General features: G+C 36.3%; 1 protein-coding gene across 1 annotated transcript; it reads right to left on the bottom strand.

Moving 5' to 3' along the window:
• Positions 1–63: 63 nt before the first annotated feature.
• On the bottom strand, positions 64–10046 carry LOC113115749 (glyceraldehyde-3-phosphate dehydrogenase 2). Its single transcript, XM_026283328.1, has 11 exons — positions 9945–10046; positions 4804–4863; positions 3972–4068; positions 3401–3507; positions 2677–2767; positions 2461–2579; positions 2249–2330; positions 1482–1633; positions 1238–1400; positions 1026–1123; positions 64–462 (listed from the first exon to the last, which is right to left on the bottom strand). The coding sequence occupies exons 2-11, from the start codon at positions 4830–4832 to the stop codon at positions 393–395; spliced, it is 1008 nt and encodes a 335-aa protein (XP_026139113.1). The 5' UTR covers positions 4833–4863; positions 9945–10046; the 3' UTR covers positions 64–392.
• Between the last annotated feature and the right edge of the window lie 10383 nt (positions 10047–20429).

Genomic DNA, 20429 nt, shown 5'->3' with positions numbered 1-20429 from the left:
GGTTAAACTATTACCATCATGTATGTAAGTACACCTTATAAGAGACAGAATAACTGGAACACATTTGTTTTTCCAAACACTTTAATTAGTTTCTTTTTTAAACTGCATTACAGTAGCTTTTTACCTCATATAACTTTATATCAGTTGTTCTCTTTACACCAACACAACGTGATTACACCCAGAATGGCAACAACTACAGCAATGCTTGTGGAGTGACACAGATACTGTCAAAAGAAACGAACACGCACACACAGACGTCTACAGAGACGAACACGTCTCGTAGGTGGGAGCAGGAATGTTAAGGCGTGTCACTATGGCTTCAGCTATGAAATGAGTGCGTTGAAAGAAGGAATGGTAGGGCTTTGCTGCTGTCACCAAAACTTGCTGGCGAGTTACTCTTTGGAGTGCATGTACACTAACAGGTCTACAACACGATGGCTGTAGCCAAATTCATTGTCATACCTGTAAGAAAGAAAAACAAAAAAATATTAGATCATCGCTTTTTCTGCTGCAAAGCATCCATCTTAACACTGTCATACTTGTAATTTGTGAGAACTCTAGAAAAAATTTGAAAATGCTGTTTTTAGAAGTTAAAAAATAATTGCAATATTCACAGTTAAGACTTAATTTTATATCACCAGCAAAAACACGGAAAAGGTTATGTGATTATTTGATCCAGTCCTTCCAAAAATCTAAGTTCTGCCATCATTTACTCACCCTCATGTTGTTTCAAACCAGTGTGAGTTTTGTTCCGTATGCTGAACGCATAAGAAGGTATTTTAAAGACTGTTGGTGGCTAATCAATTTCAAGTCCTATTGACTTACATAGCATTTTCTGTCCATACTATGGAAACCAATAGGACCCAAAACATTTGGTAACCAATATTCTTCAAAATATCTTCTTTTGTGTTCCATAGAATACACAAATGCATACAGATCTGAAATTACATGAGTGTGAGTCAATCATGACGCAATTGTAATTTTTGGGTGGACCATCCACTAAGTCATGTTGTTTTTGAGCTTACCAGGAGATGAGTTTGACAAAGTTGTCGTTGAGGGAGATGCCTGCACCAGCGTCAAAGATTGAAGAGTGAGTGTCACCAATAAAGTCAGAAGAAACAACCTGAAAAAAACAACAACACAAATTAAATATGATTCCAATTTCTAACTGCATTACAGTATAAATGAAAATATGCTTGTTGTGGAATTCTAAAAGATTTTTACTGCTAGCACTTACGGAATCCTCGGTGTATCCCAGAATTCCCTTCATTGGTCCTTGAGCGGCCTTCTTGACAGCCTCCTTGATGGCAGCATAGCTGGCAGGCTTTGAGAGGCGGCAGGTGAGGTCAACAACAGACACATCGGCGACTGGCACACGGAATGCCATACCGGTCAACTTGCTACAAAACAAAGATAGATGGTAAACTTCTCCAGTCAACATCAAAATTGATCAGTTGTCTTGCGATCTGTCTTGCACTGACCCGTTAAGCTCAGGAATGACTTTGCCCACAGCCTTGGCAGCACCAGTTGAAGCAGGGATGATGTTCTGGTGGGCGCCGCGTCCATCGCGCCAGGCCTTGGCAGAGGGACCATCCACTGTCTTCTGTGTGGCGGTGTAGGCATGGACTGTGGTCTGTGAAAAGGTACGGAAAATAATTTTATAGATTTATTCCGTTTTATTATATTTTTGAAAGAAGTCTATAATGCTCAACAAGGCTAGTTTTCAAGAATCTGGTTTTCTACTTGAATGTTTTAAAAAGTAATTTATTCCTATGATGCAACGCTGTATATTTTCAGCATCATTAATCCAGTCCAATCCAATTGTTATTATCAATATTAAAAACAGCTGTGTTGCTTAATGTTTTTGTAGAAACTATGATAATTTTTAAAGGATTTTCTGATGATCTAAAGTTAAAAATAACTGCTCTTATTTAAAAGAGAACTCTTTAATAACATTACAAATATATTGGCACTTCTGATAAATTTTGATACTATTATTATTATTTTTTTAAATCAAACTTTTGAAAATGAGTGCTACTTTTTAATTAAAGTCCAAATGTGACTTTCACACATCATGTTGCCCATTAGAACTGTTGTTTTAATGATGTCATGCTTTTTGGTTTCCTTTTAGCCTTATTTCCAAGAAGCAAATGTTAAATGTTTGTCTTAGTTTAAAAGTGTCAAAATTATTTTTGACCCAATTGAGCATATTTAAGTGGGACTCATGTCACACCAGGTATCAACTCACCATGAGGGCCTCCTCAATACCAAAGTTATCCTGAATAACTTTAGCCAGGGGAGCCAAGCAGTTAGTGGTGCAGGATGCATTGCTGTGATGTTTTCAACAAAAACACACATTAATAAGTTTATCTCCTAATGTTGCACAGGTCAGTTATTTTCAAATGCATGCATTAAAATTTTCATCTACATGCTGACATGCATTAGACTTGGTTTGCTCACCTGACAATGGTCATACTGGAGGGGTCATACTTGTCCTGGTTGACTCCCATCACAAACATGGGAGCATCAGGTGATGGGGCGGACACAACCACACGCTTGGCACCACCCTGGATGTGAGACTATAGGGACGAATTTCACAAATTATTAATATTATAATAATATTTGATTTAGAATCTATAAATGTACAGTCCAGATGACTCTGAGGTGCAGACTTACTGAGGCCTTATCAATGCTGAGGAAGACTCCGGTAGACTCGACTACATACAGGGCACCAGCATCACCCCATGGGATCTCAGCAGGCTTCATGCTAAGTGCAAGAGAGAAAAAGAATTAGCACAACACTACAGGCTATGTCTGAAACTCCTTATACTATTTCTGCAGTGTCTTTTTCTGTACACATAAAAGAACCATATTAATTGCCAAAACAGTACTGTCTCATACGATGCAGTGCACATTGAACCAATGAACCAGAGAAGAACCTTCTACTTCCAGTGTGATGTTGGAACCACAAACAATATCAACTGCAAAGGTTTAATATCTTTTCAGTGGTTCATTGTTTAATTAGCTAACCATTTTTTCTAAAACTGGATAAAAAATACCAACTATCTATATTTTTTTCTGAGATGATAACATACTCCATATACATGTGCTGTACATTTGGAAGAATTGACAATAAAGCAGACTTGACTTGAACAGAAAGCTACTTTGAATTAAACATGCAATATTATTTACAATAAAAAAAAGTGCTATACTGTAGAGCTATATAAATAGTGGGCCTATATACTGTGCAGTATGATGTACAAATCTTCCTAAATTTGACAGTGTTTACTATGAATTTAAACATGTTTGCAGTCTATGTGTTAATGCTGGAGTTATATCCTAACAGAGAGATGTTCCTGATGGGCAACTATTACTTATAAAACCAACAAAACCAACGTACCACTGGAACACAGCGATGGCTTGACCATCAACGATCATTTTTCCATCCTCTAGGTGAACATCTCCCTTGTAGCGGCCGTGAGTGGAGTCATACTTGAACATGTAGACCTGTTGAGCAAGGTACATGACTTCAAGTTTGATATTACTAGATTAGGATTCATTTTATAGAAACAGGGCACACAGAAAAAATGAATCAATTGATTTTATTCGTAACCTTGAAATGTCTGTTTTAAAAAATAGAAAAACAAGAGATTTGTTATATCAGTAGAAAGGAAAATAATTTCAGCACCATTCATTTTATTACAAATATTATGGTGTGTACCATTAAATGGTGCACAATAGGATCATAAATATGCATTAAGAATTGATATAGTGGTAATTCTATTTTTACTTCAAGTATGGATGCTAAAAGAAATGCAGTTAAATTCACAGGGAAAGCTGCTGAAATCTCATACTAAAAAAACACTTTATGCAGTGCAGGCCTATAGACGTATACGTATATATGTTAGTTTAACTTGGCTGCTGCTTTACAAAGTGCCAAGAATCATAATTTCTGCTTCAGTGACTCTCACCATGTACTTCAGGTCGATGAAGGGGTCGTTGATGGCGGTGACTTTAATTCCCTTCTGCAGGCAGGCCCTGAGGACCAGACGGCCAATGCGGCCAAATCTACACACACACACGGCGGAGTTATTTAAGATGTTTCATAATGACACAATCTGTCATGTATCTGTTACTTTGAAAGATGCCTCTCATTCTCCTGTATCTGAACGTGATGATAAATTCCACTGAAGGATTGTGTTATCACATTGGGTGAAACAAGGGAATATCTACATGTTTTTATTAAATATGCCAGCATATGAAAGGTAAAGTGAATAAATCATGTTTGTCAGTTGATATCTGATTGGTAGGACACATTGCCTGAAAGACTACGCAGCAGGAGTGTGTGTATGCGCTTGTGTGGATGGAGGCTTAAACTCATCCTGAGTAGTCATTCCAAATAAGGTCATTTGCTCTCTCTCTCTCTTTATATGCATTTTACAATCTCTATTTATGGAATTATAAATTTTGTCCCAAAACCTAGTGAGCTGCCTTGCTGTTTACTGCCTCAAAATAAATCTAAAGGAAACATTTATTTTTTTTATTTTGTTCATTACTCATTTTTATGATTTAAAACATTAGCTTTTCATCAACTCAGGAATTCAGGAACTAAAAAAGTTTATTTTAGAATTCATCTGGCTTTGTCCAGCATCTATACAACTGTTTATTTGGTACATTTAGTAACATTTTTAGCTGGTTCACTACATTCTGGAAGAGATTTACATTTGGTATTTTGTGATGTTGTTTATATATTTATTATATATTAAAGTCTTAAACACTGTGACAGTTCAGATGTAAACTCACCCGTTGATTCCAACGCAAAGCTCAGACATTATTGCAAGAGTATGGATTGTGGTCTTGAACCTGAAACAAGAGAAGACAAAAACAAAACAGGCTTTTAAAGCAATTGCAGCAAAATTATAACGTATAATTTAACTAAAAATTTAAAGAAATGTTTTGAACTCAATGTTTAATAATGTGCAGCTGTTTTTGTACAGATCAACTTCCATAAAATAAGAGAAAATTATCAAATGGCATGAATTAGTTTTCATTTCGTTTTAGCTTGTGAAATAATAGCATTAGTTTGACATAGATTAATTTTGTTTTCTTCAATTTCTGTGAGTTCTATCGTACCGCCCACCCTCACTAGCAGCTCAGTGGTCTATCTAAACACGCTTGTGGGACTGAACTTCATGAACATTCTTTGAGCCAGTGTGTTGTTTTAGATGGTGGGTGGAGGCTTGAACTGTTCTCTAGTTGTATTGTTCTTGGGTTCATTAGAATGCTGTCTGGAAAATTTCCAAAGCTCGGCCTCACTGGACCTGCATACTTTATTAGCCTGGCAGAGCAGAAGATCTACGGTGTTAAGACACATCCTTTATTCTCCTCTCTTCATGCAGAACAGGGCCAGCAAGTCATGCACTTAACAATTTGTCCTTAAAGGAAGTTGGCGAAATATTGGCAGGGTATGTGTATCTTCACTGCAACAAGTTGTCACATGCCCAACATCGTTTGCAGTTTTCTCTATTATCAGAGTTCCACAGATGGGTCTTGTGTAATATGAGCCTAACAATTGGACCAGAGTCAAGTATTTTTACATTGTGCCATTTATGGCTAACGCCTGAGAAGTATAAAAGGGAAGAGGAGGATGTTAAAACTGCAACTGGAAACGGATACATGTGCACATGAAACGGGGATGTGACTCACTCATTGAAATATCAATGCAAAAGTTGACCAATTTAAATTCAGTTAAAAGTGTTTCTGTTGTTTTAGTTCTGCCTTATATACAAGCCGGCAGTCTAAATCAGTTTAGACTTTAGAAATGTTTAGAATAAGATGATTTCTGCTGTCGCTCTTCTGTGACTTTACCACTGTATTTAAAACACTACGAGACTGTGTATGAAATAACTCAAGGGAATGGCTCTAATGCATTACATTTTGTTTGACATTTTAAGATATAAACACATTTTAGCTAACAGCATTATAGGGTTTATATTTGTAGTCACTACAAAATATAGCCATCTAAAAGCCCATAGATGTGGTAAGTTGACAGAGAATATCTCATGATCTTTTGGGTTTTATTGAGCAATGGTTTGTTTTGAGTCCACGTGTTTATACTTTCATCAAGGCAAGTACTGCATACAGTCATTAATGAGACAAACGAACAGGTTTTCCATAGACACCATTGATCTGCCACTTCTGTCTCTGCGCACCACTGAAATGGCCAAAGATGACCTTCACGGTCTGCTTGAAAAGTTGGTCTAGACAAATTGGCAAATGGCTGAGATTATGAGGTTATGCCCTAGAATTGGATACAAGAGCTTTATTTTCCAGGCGCTGAACAATCCATTTCCCAATGGCAATTGCAGTTTCCACGAATATTGAAAAATCACCCTCAGGCTCAGAATACAGCAACCATTCAATGTGACACCTTGACTGATCAACCTAAAATGAGTTCAAATGTCTGTCTGTAACAAAGGAAACCATCTCACTCGGAATGATCAAAATCAGTTCACTTATTTGTATAATGTTGCCTGAATAAGATGAACACTGACCCTGAACTCAAATGAAAGCTAATGCACCACAACCAATGGCCCACATCACCAGACTGGTTGAAATCAGGTTGTTTTTGCTCAAGGGCAATTTGAAATGAGATGAAGGTTGTGGTCTAAGTAGAAAATAAGGCAGCTTATTTCAATGCCAAAGTACATGTCAAGATTTAATCAAACTCTGCTTTAAAATTTTTGGTTTGGCCATACTGGATGCTCAAGGGCAAATCTAGATGAGGTGTAAACTACATCTATACCAAGCGAATGGCAAAGTACTAGCAATTGCATTTGCAATGTTGCATAATCTAGAAACACTTGATTTTGACAGCAAAGATGAAGGAAGGAAAGTCAGACTTTCACAGCATGAATAAAGACCCGTCCTTGCAGCTGGCGATGTGTATCTGAAGAAGACTGTAATCTCCTAATCGGCCCAAGCGCATGTGAACCATGTACTGCACCTGCCCTGCCTGAGTAATCCTTATCCAAGTCCCCAGTCTTGTTAAGGACTACCAGAATGCCATGCACGTGAAATGACAGAACGCAGATTCAGATTGAAGCTAAAATGGCTGCATTTTGTATATGCATGTAATGCTGGTGCAGAAATTATTTAATGTTTTGCAAACACTATCAGTAGATGGCTGCTGATTAATTTAGAAATTAAGCTAATGGATGCATGGAGGTTAATAAAAAAATTAATCAACAGAGGAAATGTAGCTGTAAGTCTTAAAAGCAACAGGATCTGATGAAATTGCAGAGAATGATCACATGATGTTGACAAGGTCATTCAGTGCAGGAAAACGGTGACCACGTCGGCATCTTTAGTTTCCCTTCCTCTCCTCTGACTTCTTTTCTCTTCTGAGACTTTTCTTTTAGTTTTTTTTTCTGATTCTCCAAAGTTTTTGCACATTTTGCCACTATGCATTTTTGTTAATAGATGTAAATATCCCTCTTTGTGTTCTTGGAAAACTTGGTCAACGAAAAGAACAGTGGACAGAGTCAGAGAGAACTGGTTTCCTGCCAAAAGCCTACTGTCTTCAATGAGACCTGGATCAAATGACACACACACACCTCTAAACTCACTCTAAATTCAATTCCCCTACTGTTCTGTTTAGCGTCTCTCAAGCTTAGCAACACTGTCACATGCATATCATGTGTAACATGACATTACACATTCAATGCTAATTTCCAAATATTTTTTTTCATAATTAATTGTCATTTGAAACAGTCATTTGAGTGGAAAATATCTAATGCTGTGTGGCATAAAATTAAACAGAAACTTAAACAGTGACACTTTGCAAAGAAAATAAAAGCTTGCAACTAAATACATACCAAATGATTATGGACCTTTTTTTATCATTAAAATGATTAATATCAAGTAGAGAAGTGTTGTATTTCTGGAAGGTTTGCCTTTAAGGTATCCAGAAGAAGTGCTGCGTCATTCCAGCCAGACAACAGCAGCAGGAGAAAGCTACAACGGAAATCACTTTAAGTGCAACACATAAATGTCTAACATTAGGACCATTATTTGTGTGCCAACGGTCACATTTGGCTTCAGTCGCAGTGCAACAGGTATGATGTAAGAACATTTAATTTGCCCCACATTGCAACCCACTGTTCCCATTCCTGGCTCAGTTTAAAGGACATGTTTGAGCAGGGAATGGTATTTTAACTTTAAAAATTATTCCTCCAAGGGTGCGAATTACAGCCCAGAGAGAAAATAATCATCCTCTCAACAAGGCGTGTGTGACTGTACTTTAGCTAATTTCTGTATCATGAAACATGCAATATGTAAGCAAATTATTTTGATAATGCACAATTCAATATTTAATTCCGTGAAACCAGTGCTCATTGTACAGTAGTCTAATCTACTTGTCATTTAGATGATGCAGATGCAAGTATGAAAGCAACGAACATTGCATGTTATTTGTGATGTCATGATGCATGAATCAGCACATCAAACATCAAACACCTGAATAATTAAATACAAGCTTATTTTTTCGACTAACTCCGCAGTAAGAACGCAAAATTTGTCTGGTGCAAGGTAACATCCACTATATAAAGTAAGTGACACTTAAATGGCCAGCCGAAGGCCCTTCTTGTTGCCAGTGGCAACTGCAGAGTCAGACTGCAGAAGGTCAGTGAATGAGGGATGGAAATGCGGCCTGCATATTACTCCCTTGCACGCACATATATATTTCAACCAACAGTCTTCAAATGACACTTATTCATTAACAAATATATGAATGACATTATTAATTTCAAATGATCACATGATTGTTGTTGTTAATAATGCATAACCTGAAGAAAAACACATCAGACCAAATCTGTTCAGGTGGGTCATTTGGTTGCATGAAAACCACCTTAAACCAGCTAAAACTGGTAAACCACTTCAGGCTGGTTTCATGTTTTATTCATCGGGGAATTTGCAGGAAATGACTATAGAACTAAGCTCTGAAGTTCACTATTGCTCATGATACCCAAGGTTTTCAGATCTGAGTCATGTTCTCCACTGCAGCATCGAACACGAGTCCAGTCACGTACATGATGGAAAAAAATCTCCCATGATGCTCACCGTGTAGCATGTGTCCTGTCCAAATTTATATTAAAATACAGATGGAAGCTCTATCTATCCTAACCCTGTTCTCGTATAACCCATTCAAACCCTAAATGTTATGAGAAATACATTTTGAATAAGCACAAGGAATTATATCATTTGACCTTGACGGCTCGTCCGACCTTCATGATGCCAGTGATGTCTGACATTTTTTCTGTTTATATGCTTTTAGAAGCATTAGAGCGCAAACGGCTGAATTTATGTTCGAAAGGGGTGAGTGTGTTTCTACTTGATTCGTTGTCATTGTTAATACATCGAATAAATAAAATAAAACAATTTGACTAAAATAGACAATCCAAATATGCGCTCAAACAACACACGGTCGAGTTTTGAAAAGTTATTTTTAAAAACAATTTATTAAATCATATTCCCTCCCCTCTTTCGCAGCATCTTAGCAGATGGTACATTCTGGAACGATATGACGCAATGAGCCCATCGCGAGCGGCCCGCAAGGCACGTCGCGCTGCTCATTCTTCAACATTTTCATTTAATAAAACACTAACATTTCACGGGTATGAAATTAATATTGTATATTCTATAATAAAGCATTTATATACTTGCTTAAATCCGCATGGAATGTATGAATGAACCACCACCTCCATATATTCGTGCATCACGCAGAAACTGACGGATTATATAACAACTTCCTCACTAACTCAAACGTGGCAAACAAAATCATTCAACGCTAACCATCGACTTTAAAAGGTTTAAAATGTGTATGCCATTTTGCAGTCTGTGAATTCGACACAAAAATGATGTAAAGTCTATGAGGAAGAGCTCACCTCCTTTAGTGATGCTGCTGCGACGGCTTCTGCTCGGTTTCCGCGTAATGCTGCACCATTTTATACCGGACACGTGCCACCGGGGCCTGTCACCCTGGCAACCCGACGTCATACCGTAGGATAATTTTAAAGAAGCATATACGAGCTATCTATCACGAATGCTATGGAAACGCTGATGGGAGACTGGGTGAGACGATACTATAGAAGGACATGGAGGGGAGATTTATAACATGCCTGAAACAAGCGCAGTTCGGTGCTGTAGAGATGTGCCAGACTTCCAAAATGCTAAATGAAACTCTAAAAGATCCATACCCCTCATGCAGAATTATGTTACCTGGGCATATTATTATATTTTACCCTTCACAAGATAAGTAGAGCCATTTAATTGAAGTTTTCGCCTCTGAAAGTTGCTTTCTGTATTAAAGCTCCATGAAAGGATGCAAGGACACCAGATAAGTTATGTTACCAGTTAATTTACACAAACCCACTTTTTGGAGGCAACCTGAATCTAATTTTTCAGAGCATTGCTATTAAAAGTACCCAGTGTGCATTTATCTTTGCTATATTATTTAATTTCATGCATAGATACTGGGAAAAATCACTGTGGTTATAATTGTGGCTATGCAAAAAATCACGCCCTTTTACTAAATGACACGTAGTTCATTAAATTCATTTAAACGTTCGTTATTTGGGCTTAAATTGTTTAACACAAACCCGCTTACATAGCCTGCTGTTGGAAATTAAGGTGCACGTCCTAGTCAAAAAAAAGCAGAAGTGAATTTGCATGAATGTAACGTCAGGATGAGGAAAGGGTGGAATTCCGCACGCTGTTGCACGTGACCTTGACAGAGGCGCGCGGATGCAGACGTGAGAGAAGGCGCGTGCTGCAGGGACCGCGCAGAGAGAGGAGCTGTGGGCGGGGCGTGCTCACACATTCAGAGCAAACATATCTAATTAAACATGAATGGTGCTCCATATTGACCTATCATCGTGTTTGAGCGTTTTTCTCCTTTAAACCATATACAGTAAAAGAAAAGAAGACCAATTTATATATTAGCCAAGGAAACGACGCAATACACAACGAGCACCCTCGTGTGGTGTAAATATGTTAGTTACAAGACAGCAATTCTTTAATTTAGTGTTACTTGTTCTATTAAAATAACTAAAACTAAAATGTAAATAAGGGTTAAAATAAAGACATTTAACAATAAACATTTAAAGATTAAAAGTATAAAAATAGAAACAAAGTTAAAATAGAAAAAAGTTATATTAGTAGCTCAATTATACTAAAATAATACTGCCCCGAACAACTTGTTGGTCAAAACTATGGTTTGATATTTATGTTAATTAACCTATACATTCTGCTTTTGGTAATAACTAGATAATATCAATAAATACAGATAAATACATTTACTAGCCTTTTTTTTATTATTATTTTATGTCTTTTATTGTTAAGGTGACAACCCTGGAAAACCCATGAGCTTAAAAAGGTAAGAAGAAGAAGTTAATGATGAATTAGGATATAAAACTACTAAAGTAAACTAAAAACAAGAGAAAATGCAATGTAAGTGTATCATGGTAAAAACAGACTCTGGTAAAAGTTAAAATAGACATCCAACATTTGATATTGATTATTCCAAGTTTTATGTAATATTAAGACAAGCAGGTTTTTAATTGATGCTAGAGTCACATTAATAAATCTTTTTTTTTAAAACATAAAATAATTAACTTTTAAAAGCTTTTTTTAATTACGTATAAACAATGATATGTGGAGGAGTTGGTGACATTAAAGATGCTGAATCATTCCTCATTCGTCCACTGGATGGAGCTCCTCAAACATACAGTAAAAAGCCTAAAGCCCATCATACAAAAAATAACTTGAGCAAAACTAACATTTAAAAGTACAACCACAAATGTTTGTGAAACCCACAATCTTCAACTTTCTGGTTTCCTGTATGAGATTGCTTATAGTCTAAATCCTGGAAAGCGTTTAACTGGGTCAAAATGAAGAATGATGTAGACTATACACATCAAGCAAAAGATTAGGCCAACAGCAACACTGACATGGTTGATGATGCGTGCCATTCTGGAGTTTCTGCTGGCTATTTGCTGGTGTCCAAACATGTTAGCATCTCGAGTCTGTAAAAAAACAACAACAAATGTTTCAATGTTACCTTTATAGTACCTTTCTTAAATAACATTTTAAGGGATTCACAGGGCATGATATAGAATCACTAAGAAAACATTACACAAATGGAAATGAGAAAACATATCTTGAATTATTATTATTTTTTTTTTTTTTTCAGCTCTGCTTCCTTGTTTATAGGCTGTTACAGAGTGGTTTTCGTAATAAACAAAACCTTTTTATTTTTGGCTGTTGACAGTATTTTCTGATTTATGGAGCAATAAAAAAGAAACAAAATCCTTTTTGTGTAAAAAAAAAAAAAAAGAAAAACTAACAAAACAATAAAATCTGTCAACAATTTTGAACCTTGGTTTGTTCAATGTCCAAGTATCTGTTCTGGATATGCAAATTGTATATTTAATTAGACAATGCCCCATTTTCATTTTTTCAGAATTTCATGAAAAAAAAAATTAATCAATTCTAATACAAGACATGCTGCATTAATGTACTCTGATTTATCTGGTGACATCTATTTGGTTAAATTGAGCTATTTAGTTATTTATTATTAACTTTTTAAATCAGTTTCAATTCATTCTAGTCATACAGTACAATGACTTGTAATAAAGCAAATTAATAGTTTGTATCCCACGTTCCCTCCAAACATCTGTTCTGCATCATCAGTTTACAGATACATTTATTAGAAAAATATTATCCAAGCAGAAAACAAACAATATTAATCCAATCTTTCCTAATGGCAAAGATGTGCCATTTCAATCCCAAATTAAATTTATCCACACAAAAGATTTATCTGGAAGAACAATTCATGCAGGTTCTGTAAGAAAGATATTTAAATCTTCTTCTAGTGTGAACTTGTTCAGAAATTTTCTTTGAAATTTCAAAACTGGCTTCATTCCAAAATAACATCATTACACATTTGACTGTGGTCTCTATTCAAGTTGGAGTATTGATGAAGGAAATAAACCTAGACTTTTTGGTAAATAACCTTATTGTTTTATGAAAACGTTTTCTTAGATGTAAGTATTTGATGCTTAAACTCCATTTAAGCGGATGGAAGAATGAACTAAAAATATTTGCGACTTCTTTTCATAAGAGGTAACCAAGGCATAAACTAACACACAATTTTTCACTTTTTTTTTTCTTTGGTGCCTCACCTCTTTTTTCTGTAAACAAAAAGTTACAAGAAGCAACAAAACTGGATTTCTGGATTGCACAAATATATCGAGAGACACTTGTCATGCTTCACATGCTGTAAATAATCTGAGCATGTCAAGAATAGTTAGAAATAAGCAAAATCTTGAGTGAGCATGCATCAGCATTAGATGTAACCCAGTCAGCATAAGACTAACCTTTAATGTTGAAATGCGGTTGAAATATTGTCAGTTGTTATTTTTTTTTTTTACATTAAAAAAACATTGGAACAATTCACTTCTTGTAAATGCATGAAGAAAGGTAAAAAAAGGCCAATAAATTAATGTTAAAAATAAAGTTAGAATAAAAAATATCAACATCAATCCATGAAGTTAAATCACCAGTAAATAAACAATCCTGACTCTCTGTGCTTGTTGTGCCATACCCAAAAAGACTTAAGGCTGTAATTCCTGCCAAAGGTGCTTCAACTCATTACAGAGTAAAGGGTCTGAATACTTATATAAATGTGATACTTCAGTTTTTTCTTGAAATAAGTTAGCAGACATTTCTAAAATTCAGTTCTCACCTTGTCATTAAGAGGTACGTAGTGTAAAAAAAAAACAAAAAAACAAAAAACAATTGTATATCAGGTTGCAACATAACAAAATTGAAAATGTGAAGGGGGTCGGAATACTTTCAGAATGCACTGCAAATATACTCTATATACAAAAGACAAGTACAGTATATGTTAAATGAAATATATAAGACAGGTACATGAACTAATACTTACACACACATACACACAAATAGCCCGAATGCACTGTAAGTCACTTTGGAAAATATAATTTCCTAAATGCATAATGTATGTAAATGCAATACTTACTGTGAGGGAGTAAACAAGGGCAGCTGATCCCAGAGGCATACAGCAGCACAGCATGGTAAAGATGGAGTAGCCCAGGTAATCTGGCAGTGGATTGGTCAGTGGAGTGAACACTTCAGCCATAGGCTGCACAGTGACTACATTCTGGACCAGATTTGACCTGGAGTGTACAGGCCAGATGCTACCAGACCTCCATGTTGCTGGGAATTGCTGTAAGAGGGAAGGAATCCAGCATCAGAGTACTCCGGAGGGTCCTGCTGCAGTGAAAAAAAGGATGCCCTGTTTCTGGATTCTGAGATGAATTCCACTCTGTTGTAGACTTTCTTGAATCCATATTTCTCTTGATTGCTATTAGCTCTTCTGCAGCTCTGAAGTGTCTCTCACTAGTCAGTGAATATTAATCTGTCGCATTTGTGCACATCCCTTTTAAGGGGACTGGTAGGTGGGTTGTCTTGTAAGTTGAGGTGTGACAAGATTTTGGCATAGATTTAATTTTCTAGCAATTCTCCAGCTTGACTGCGAGTGCCATCTGGTGGAATCAACATGCAACTTGAACAGTGCAGAAATATTATATATTAGGACCAAAATTCAGATGTTTTCAAAATTCCTATATGTTTCTTACACAGCGACTCATTCTTTCATACCAAATATACCTATATAGTATTACTGTAGAAATTTAGCAAACTGCTGATAGATTCATTGATAGCTTGATTAATTTATGTTTTGAACTTCTATTTAACAGTGGTAATTTTTTATTTTTTTTATTAAAATTTGTATAGTAGATCTACACCAAATACAAACTGAAAATTGTACAATTGATAAGCAGAAATGTTGGCATGCATATGATACGCATCTACCCCACACCCCTCTTCCTACACATTGCGTATCATATACACACCAAAGTCTCATTCTGCATATTCATAGGTAGGCCTACACCAAATGGAAATGCTTGATATGCACTTTAATGAGATAGGGTTGGAGGGGTACCCCCTCACAAAGTATCTAATCTGTTGAAGTAATAATAAACTTTGAAGAAGTTTGTGGACAGAGATTTGACTCCATGTTGATTACTCTTCCCATGCATTCCTGATTGGTACAATAACTGTAGGTATTCTATTCTTAACAATCAGGGGCTTGTCTTTTCATGAATTTCTACAGAAAGGTGAGAAATAATTGTAGAATTGTTCTTATTCTGTCCGCAATAAGAAATTGATCGCCTTTTCATGCCATGAATTTTGACAGAGTGGGAATTTGTTGTATTGTTAGAAACAATACGGGAAGATTATCAGATCACGACCGAATGTTAATCTGCTTACCTCATGATTTACATAATTTACAATAGATGATTAACACTTTACTTTATCTTAACTAGTTGCTTATTAGCATGCATATTACTAGAATATTAGCCATTTATTATCTACAACTGTATTTAGATAATACGGTTGAAGAGATTTGTATGATTTGACTTGCGTATTGGCTTAGAAAAGTTAAAGGCAATATTTTTCATGAAATGTAGAAGCCACAAGAAAGTTATATTGATTAAATTAGGGGTCCATGGAGGAGCAACAACATTTTTTTTTTTTTATAATAACTGAACAAAAAGCAGAAATAAATAAATCAGAGGGGAAACATTCAGTTATAAATGTTTTCAGGTCCAGTATTCATGTCAGGAGCGTGGGACAAAGAGAACGTGGAGATGCAGGTGAATTCACGATAAGAAAAGTCTTTAATCCAGACAGGAACACACGAAGCAAAAGACATTCTCATATTCAATACCGGACAAAGACAGACTGCAAGACAGGACAACACCTAACATCTTGCTTGCTGTTTGATGGCTAGCTGGTGGATGGATTACGGGTGGAAGGCTGACTGGTGGATGGTTCTGCTTCCTGGTGCATGCTAATGAGCTGTTGGAGGTGAGCTTGATGTTCAGCCTGATCGACAAGGTCACTCATCTCATTTAAGAGACAGTCCATCTCAGGATCAGACATGGCACAAAAGATAAACACACTATAAACACACGGACAAAAAAACAACAGTAAAGAGAGTAACAAGATACAAGACAAATGTGGCTCTTAAAAGTGCCTTTTTAATGTAATGAGGTGCTATTTTTTTTAAAGGTGAGGGATTAAGGAACCTGCAGAGAAAGAGAAGAACAAATAAAAAAATAATAGATCACCAAACTACATATTATAATATGAATAACTAACGTTACTAGGCTAAGATGTAAAGTAAATGCTGCTCTGGTTGATACATGCAATCACAATATCATAAAAAAATGAATGATTTTAAAAAGAAGTCATTGTGTGACTACATATTATACAAAACTACATATATATATATATATATATATATATATATCCCAATAATCCATTAATAAGCATTTACACGTTCAAAATAAGTTTATTAATAGAATTTATATATACACACACACACACACACCATGTTTTTTAATATATATAAACTCGTAATTGTATTAATTTTGGACGTTTAAATGCCTATTCATTTCTCTTGCTTATTAGACTGTTGTAAGTGACTTACCGTGGTGGAATCGCGGTGGGCAATGGTTTCTGTGATGGTCGCGCACAGTGACGCGCTGCACAAAATTGCGCCAAAATATAAATCATAATGAAAAAGTACAGTCTTAATATTTTATATCCTCGCTCAAAATTTTAAAGGGGTCAGCAGAAATGTCTAAGGAAACATGGGTATATGTTAGCAATTACATTTTAACACATCACGCCCCAGAATGCATCCATCTCTTTGCCAAAGGATATGTCCATATTAAGTAATGTAAACATTTCCGCAGCAGGCTATTTATCACAACTTCATAATTAGTATTGAGATGAAAGGTCTATAAAAGTATGCTATTGGTATTTTTTTGATGTTGAGGTGTTTTTTTTTTTCGCAAAAAAACAACAACAAAGTAGGCTTACTATAAGCCATTGCAAACAGATATACCATCGACAATTAAAAAAAGCCTACAGCAAATAGGCAGTCCTGCAATTATGCCATTTTAATGTAGCCCAAAATTATATTAAAAAAGAAAAAAGGCGTGATTCCGATTTAGAACAGGGTTTCTGCTCCAATAAAATATATGGTCACTTCACCAATTAATGATTGCGACAGTAGTATTTGCGCAGCATGCTACTGCAAAATACATTAACATAATATTAGCAGCATTAAAATTAATCGCCTGAAACCATACTTTCCAGCGCAGAAAAACCGCTAGATGGATAAGCCAGGTTCGTCAAAATCCAAAGATGAGGGATTTGCATTCAAATATCGGACGACCCTCCTCTACGTTGTCAAGTGACGAATAGGGGGTACCCTCAACGTTGCTTATGGACGTGAGGGGGAAATGACAAAACGGCAGTATGTGACGAATAGGGGTGAGACTGTGTTGGACAGGAACTTAAATGCATGGGTAATTGACAAAACACATCTGGTTGCAATGAACAATCACACACACAGGAAAACTAGGTCACTGAGAGGACCTGGGGAGGGGAAACACAACACCACAGGTCCATAACCCTGACAGTAAGAAGTCTTCAAATATATAGCTTGTATTACATCATGTTATCTTTCGATTTATGAAGTGTGAATCCGTTATCCCTGAAGAGCAGACTTTACTTTCTTAACTAAAGTGACTTGTGCATTGTGATGAATTAGAACAAGATTAAGTGACTAAATTTAAGTTTTGGACTGCTTATAATAAAAAAAGGAAATATGTTTTTTTCTTGACTATGCTATCCATGCCCTTTAACTAGATTCAGTTCCATTGTAGTACAAAACATGTTGTTTGTGGATTATAGAATTATGATGTGCCCACATCAACCGGAATAGATTATTGCTCTTTTCTGCATTTCGGTAATGCTTGCTCTTTTTCTGCAAAGAAGACCTTGCTTTTATTTAAATTAAATAAGGAACTGCTATTGTCAACCAGATGAGATTCCTTAAATTGTGGACAGTTGCAAGAGAAGACTCAAAGCACATATTGCTAACATGCAGCTTTGGTCAGAATTCGCAGTGGAGTTTGCACGCATTGCGGTTCTCTTGAGTGTTCATTTCAATTATGAAACCAGATAGCTTCTGGGATGACTGCCAATACAACTGAGGTTGACTGAACGGTACAATGAGAACAAAGAGACATCATGGCCATGAACAGAAGAAAATAATGGATGTGCAGCTCCACCCCCTTTAAGAGACACCCGACACTTTTGGGGCGTGGAGAAAGACTGAGCGACAATGCAGAAATGAAACAAATCTGCCATGAGAGGCAGAGAGGGGGATAACTGCATCCTGAATAAAAACTCCTATGCCCCACCTGATTCTCATTATCCGGATCGGAAGACACGGCATGAGGAGAGAGACACAGGCAAAACATGTTTTCCTAACTGATGATATAAGACTTTATGCCTTGGTCTGTCTGAATACTCACAACACGCTGCTTTTAACACACTTAACATGTACCAGGTGTTTTTAGTTTTGTTTAGTTTTGTTTTTAATAGGGGAATAGATGGCAACAGCAATGATACTGGTTACTGCATCATGTTTGATAGATATTTCATAGAGCTAAATTTAAGTAATTATTCTAAATTTCCTAATTCATGAAATTATAAAGGTTGTCATTTCTAGGGACTGTGATCACATGATAAAAAATGCATCATGAAATCAATGTGACATGGCGCTAAAACATAAAACTACTTACATGCTTACCTTATGTTATAATTATAATACCGTACATCAGTCTACGAGTCAATATGTGTCATCACTGTACAACATCCATGTCATACCCACATTTATTAGATCCATGTCGCAGTGTGGTTTGCTGAGAAACTGAATCTTATAAACTTATAAACTTGGGTACAACATGCATGTAATTCAATTATTACGCTTATTGAATGGTGGGATTTCTAGAATCGTCTTTGTGCAGTGTGTCTCTGGCTTCAGATGTCCAAAGTAGATAATGACCAAGAAATATGACAACAAAGGGAGGAAGCCAGACAGAAGTTGGCGTGAGGTCTCAATGTACATAGGCCTACCTCATACAAACACACATCTCTGAAACATCAAACCTCTAATCTCAAACCACAATCAAGAGAAGCAAGAGAGCAAGAGATATAGAAAAGGCTTTGGTAATATGACTGTCTAAAAAATATCCACCATTTCCATAAAGAAGAATAAGAAGAATTCTGTCTTTCTCAACAAGAGGGGGGGGGGGGGGGCTGTTTGAAGAGTCACTTACACTATACTGAGAAATTAATTGTCACAAAAAAATTGAAGTCACAAAAACATGAACTAAGTGGATAATGCTGATATATGCACAGATACAGGAAATGTCCATGGTCATTTAGAGATGCAGTAATTCCATTAACCACTTCACCCGGGGTTAAATTAGGCCAGTGACTGGAAAATCAGACCTACTGCTCAGGGGTGAGTTTCCTGAAAGCATTGTTAGCTAACTATGGTTGCTAGTTCTATTGAACTCTATTAGTACAATGTGTTACGTCCGGAGACGAAGTGTTCATTGATTTTGTATTCTTTAATGTGTTTCTGTGTTTTTTTCATGATTTCTCCTCCAACTGCCTGGCAGGTAGTTGATTGCTTCCAGCTGTACCTGCTTACCAATCAAGAGAGCGTCCGAATAAAAGCAGAGATCCAGCTACCAGAGAAGAGAGAACGTTTCCCAAGAGCTTTCTCCAGAGCGTTGCCTGTGTTCTGCCCAGTCTGTTGTCTCAGTTGGTGGTTGTTGAGCTGCTTAGTGTTCTGCTTTGGGTATTGTAGTATTTTTTCTTTCTTTATTGTGAAATTCGTTCATACTTTTCATTATTTTAGTTAGTTTTTAGCTGCTGTTATCAACATCTCTTTTAGCGGCTATTTTGAGGTTTGACTGTGTTTTGTTATTTTTTATTTGGAAGCTGTAGGGAGGTGGATGCCATTTGTTTAACCCTGTTTTCTCCTGTTTTGGGATAGGAAGGGAGCTAGGGTATAAACCCCTTTTTTTTTTTTTTTTTTTTTTTTTGTTAGTATAGTTACAGGTCATTAATTCCAGTTAGCTTGTTTTGTTTGTTGTTTTGGCCTTATCCTCTCCTGAAGTTAATGCGTCCCTTCTCTTTTTGTACTTGTTCCACGAGCTGTAAAGTAATAAAATCTTTTTTTGGACAACTTGTGTGTGTGGTGCTGTGGCAGGACTCAGAGCAACGCTCTTTAAAATATTTTACTTTTGTTGCATCCACATTTACCCCTAGACATATGTGGGACGTAACAAATGGACAGATTTCAATATAGGTAATTTTTTTTTTTTTTTTTTTTTACAGTTTCCCATACC

Source organism: Carassius auratus, chromosome 16 (assembly GCF_003368295.1).
Source record: "Carassius auratus strain Wakin chromosome 16, ASM336829v1, whole genome shotgun sequence".
In the NCBI taxonomy this organism is placed as follows: domain Eukaryota; kingdom Metazoa; phylum Chordata; class Actinopteri; order Cypriniformes; family Cyprinidae; genus Carassius; species Carassius auratus.
This window is presented reverse-complemented; position numbering and strand designations above follow the sequence as displayed.

Bases quoted from the DNA above. Each gene is read 5' to 3' on its own strand.
- LOC113115749 (XM_026283328.1), bottom strand. From the start codon at position 4,832: ATGTCTGAGCTTTGCGTTGGAATCAACGG. The intron at 1,634-2,248 runs GTGAGTTGATAC...ACCTTTTCACAG, and splicing joins GTATTGAGGAGGCCCTCATG to ACCACAGTCCATGCCTACAC. The intron at 1,124-1,237 runs GTAAGTGCTAGC...TGTTTTTTTCAG, and splicing joins TGGGATACACCGAGGATTCC to GTTGTTTCTTCTGACTTTAT.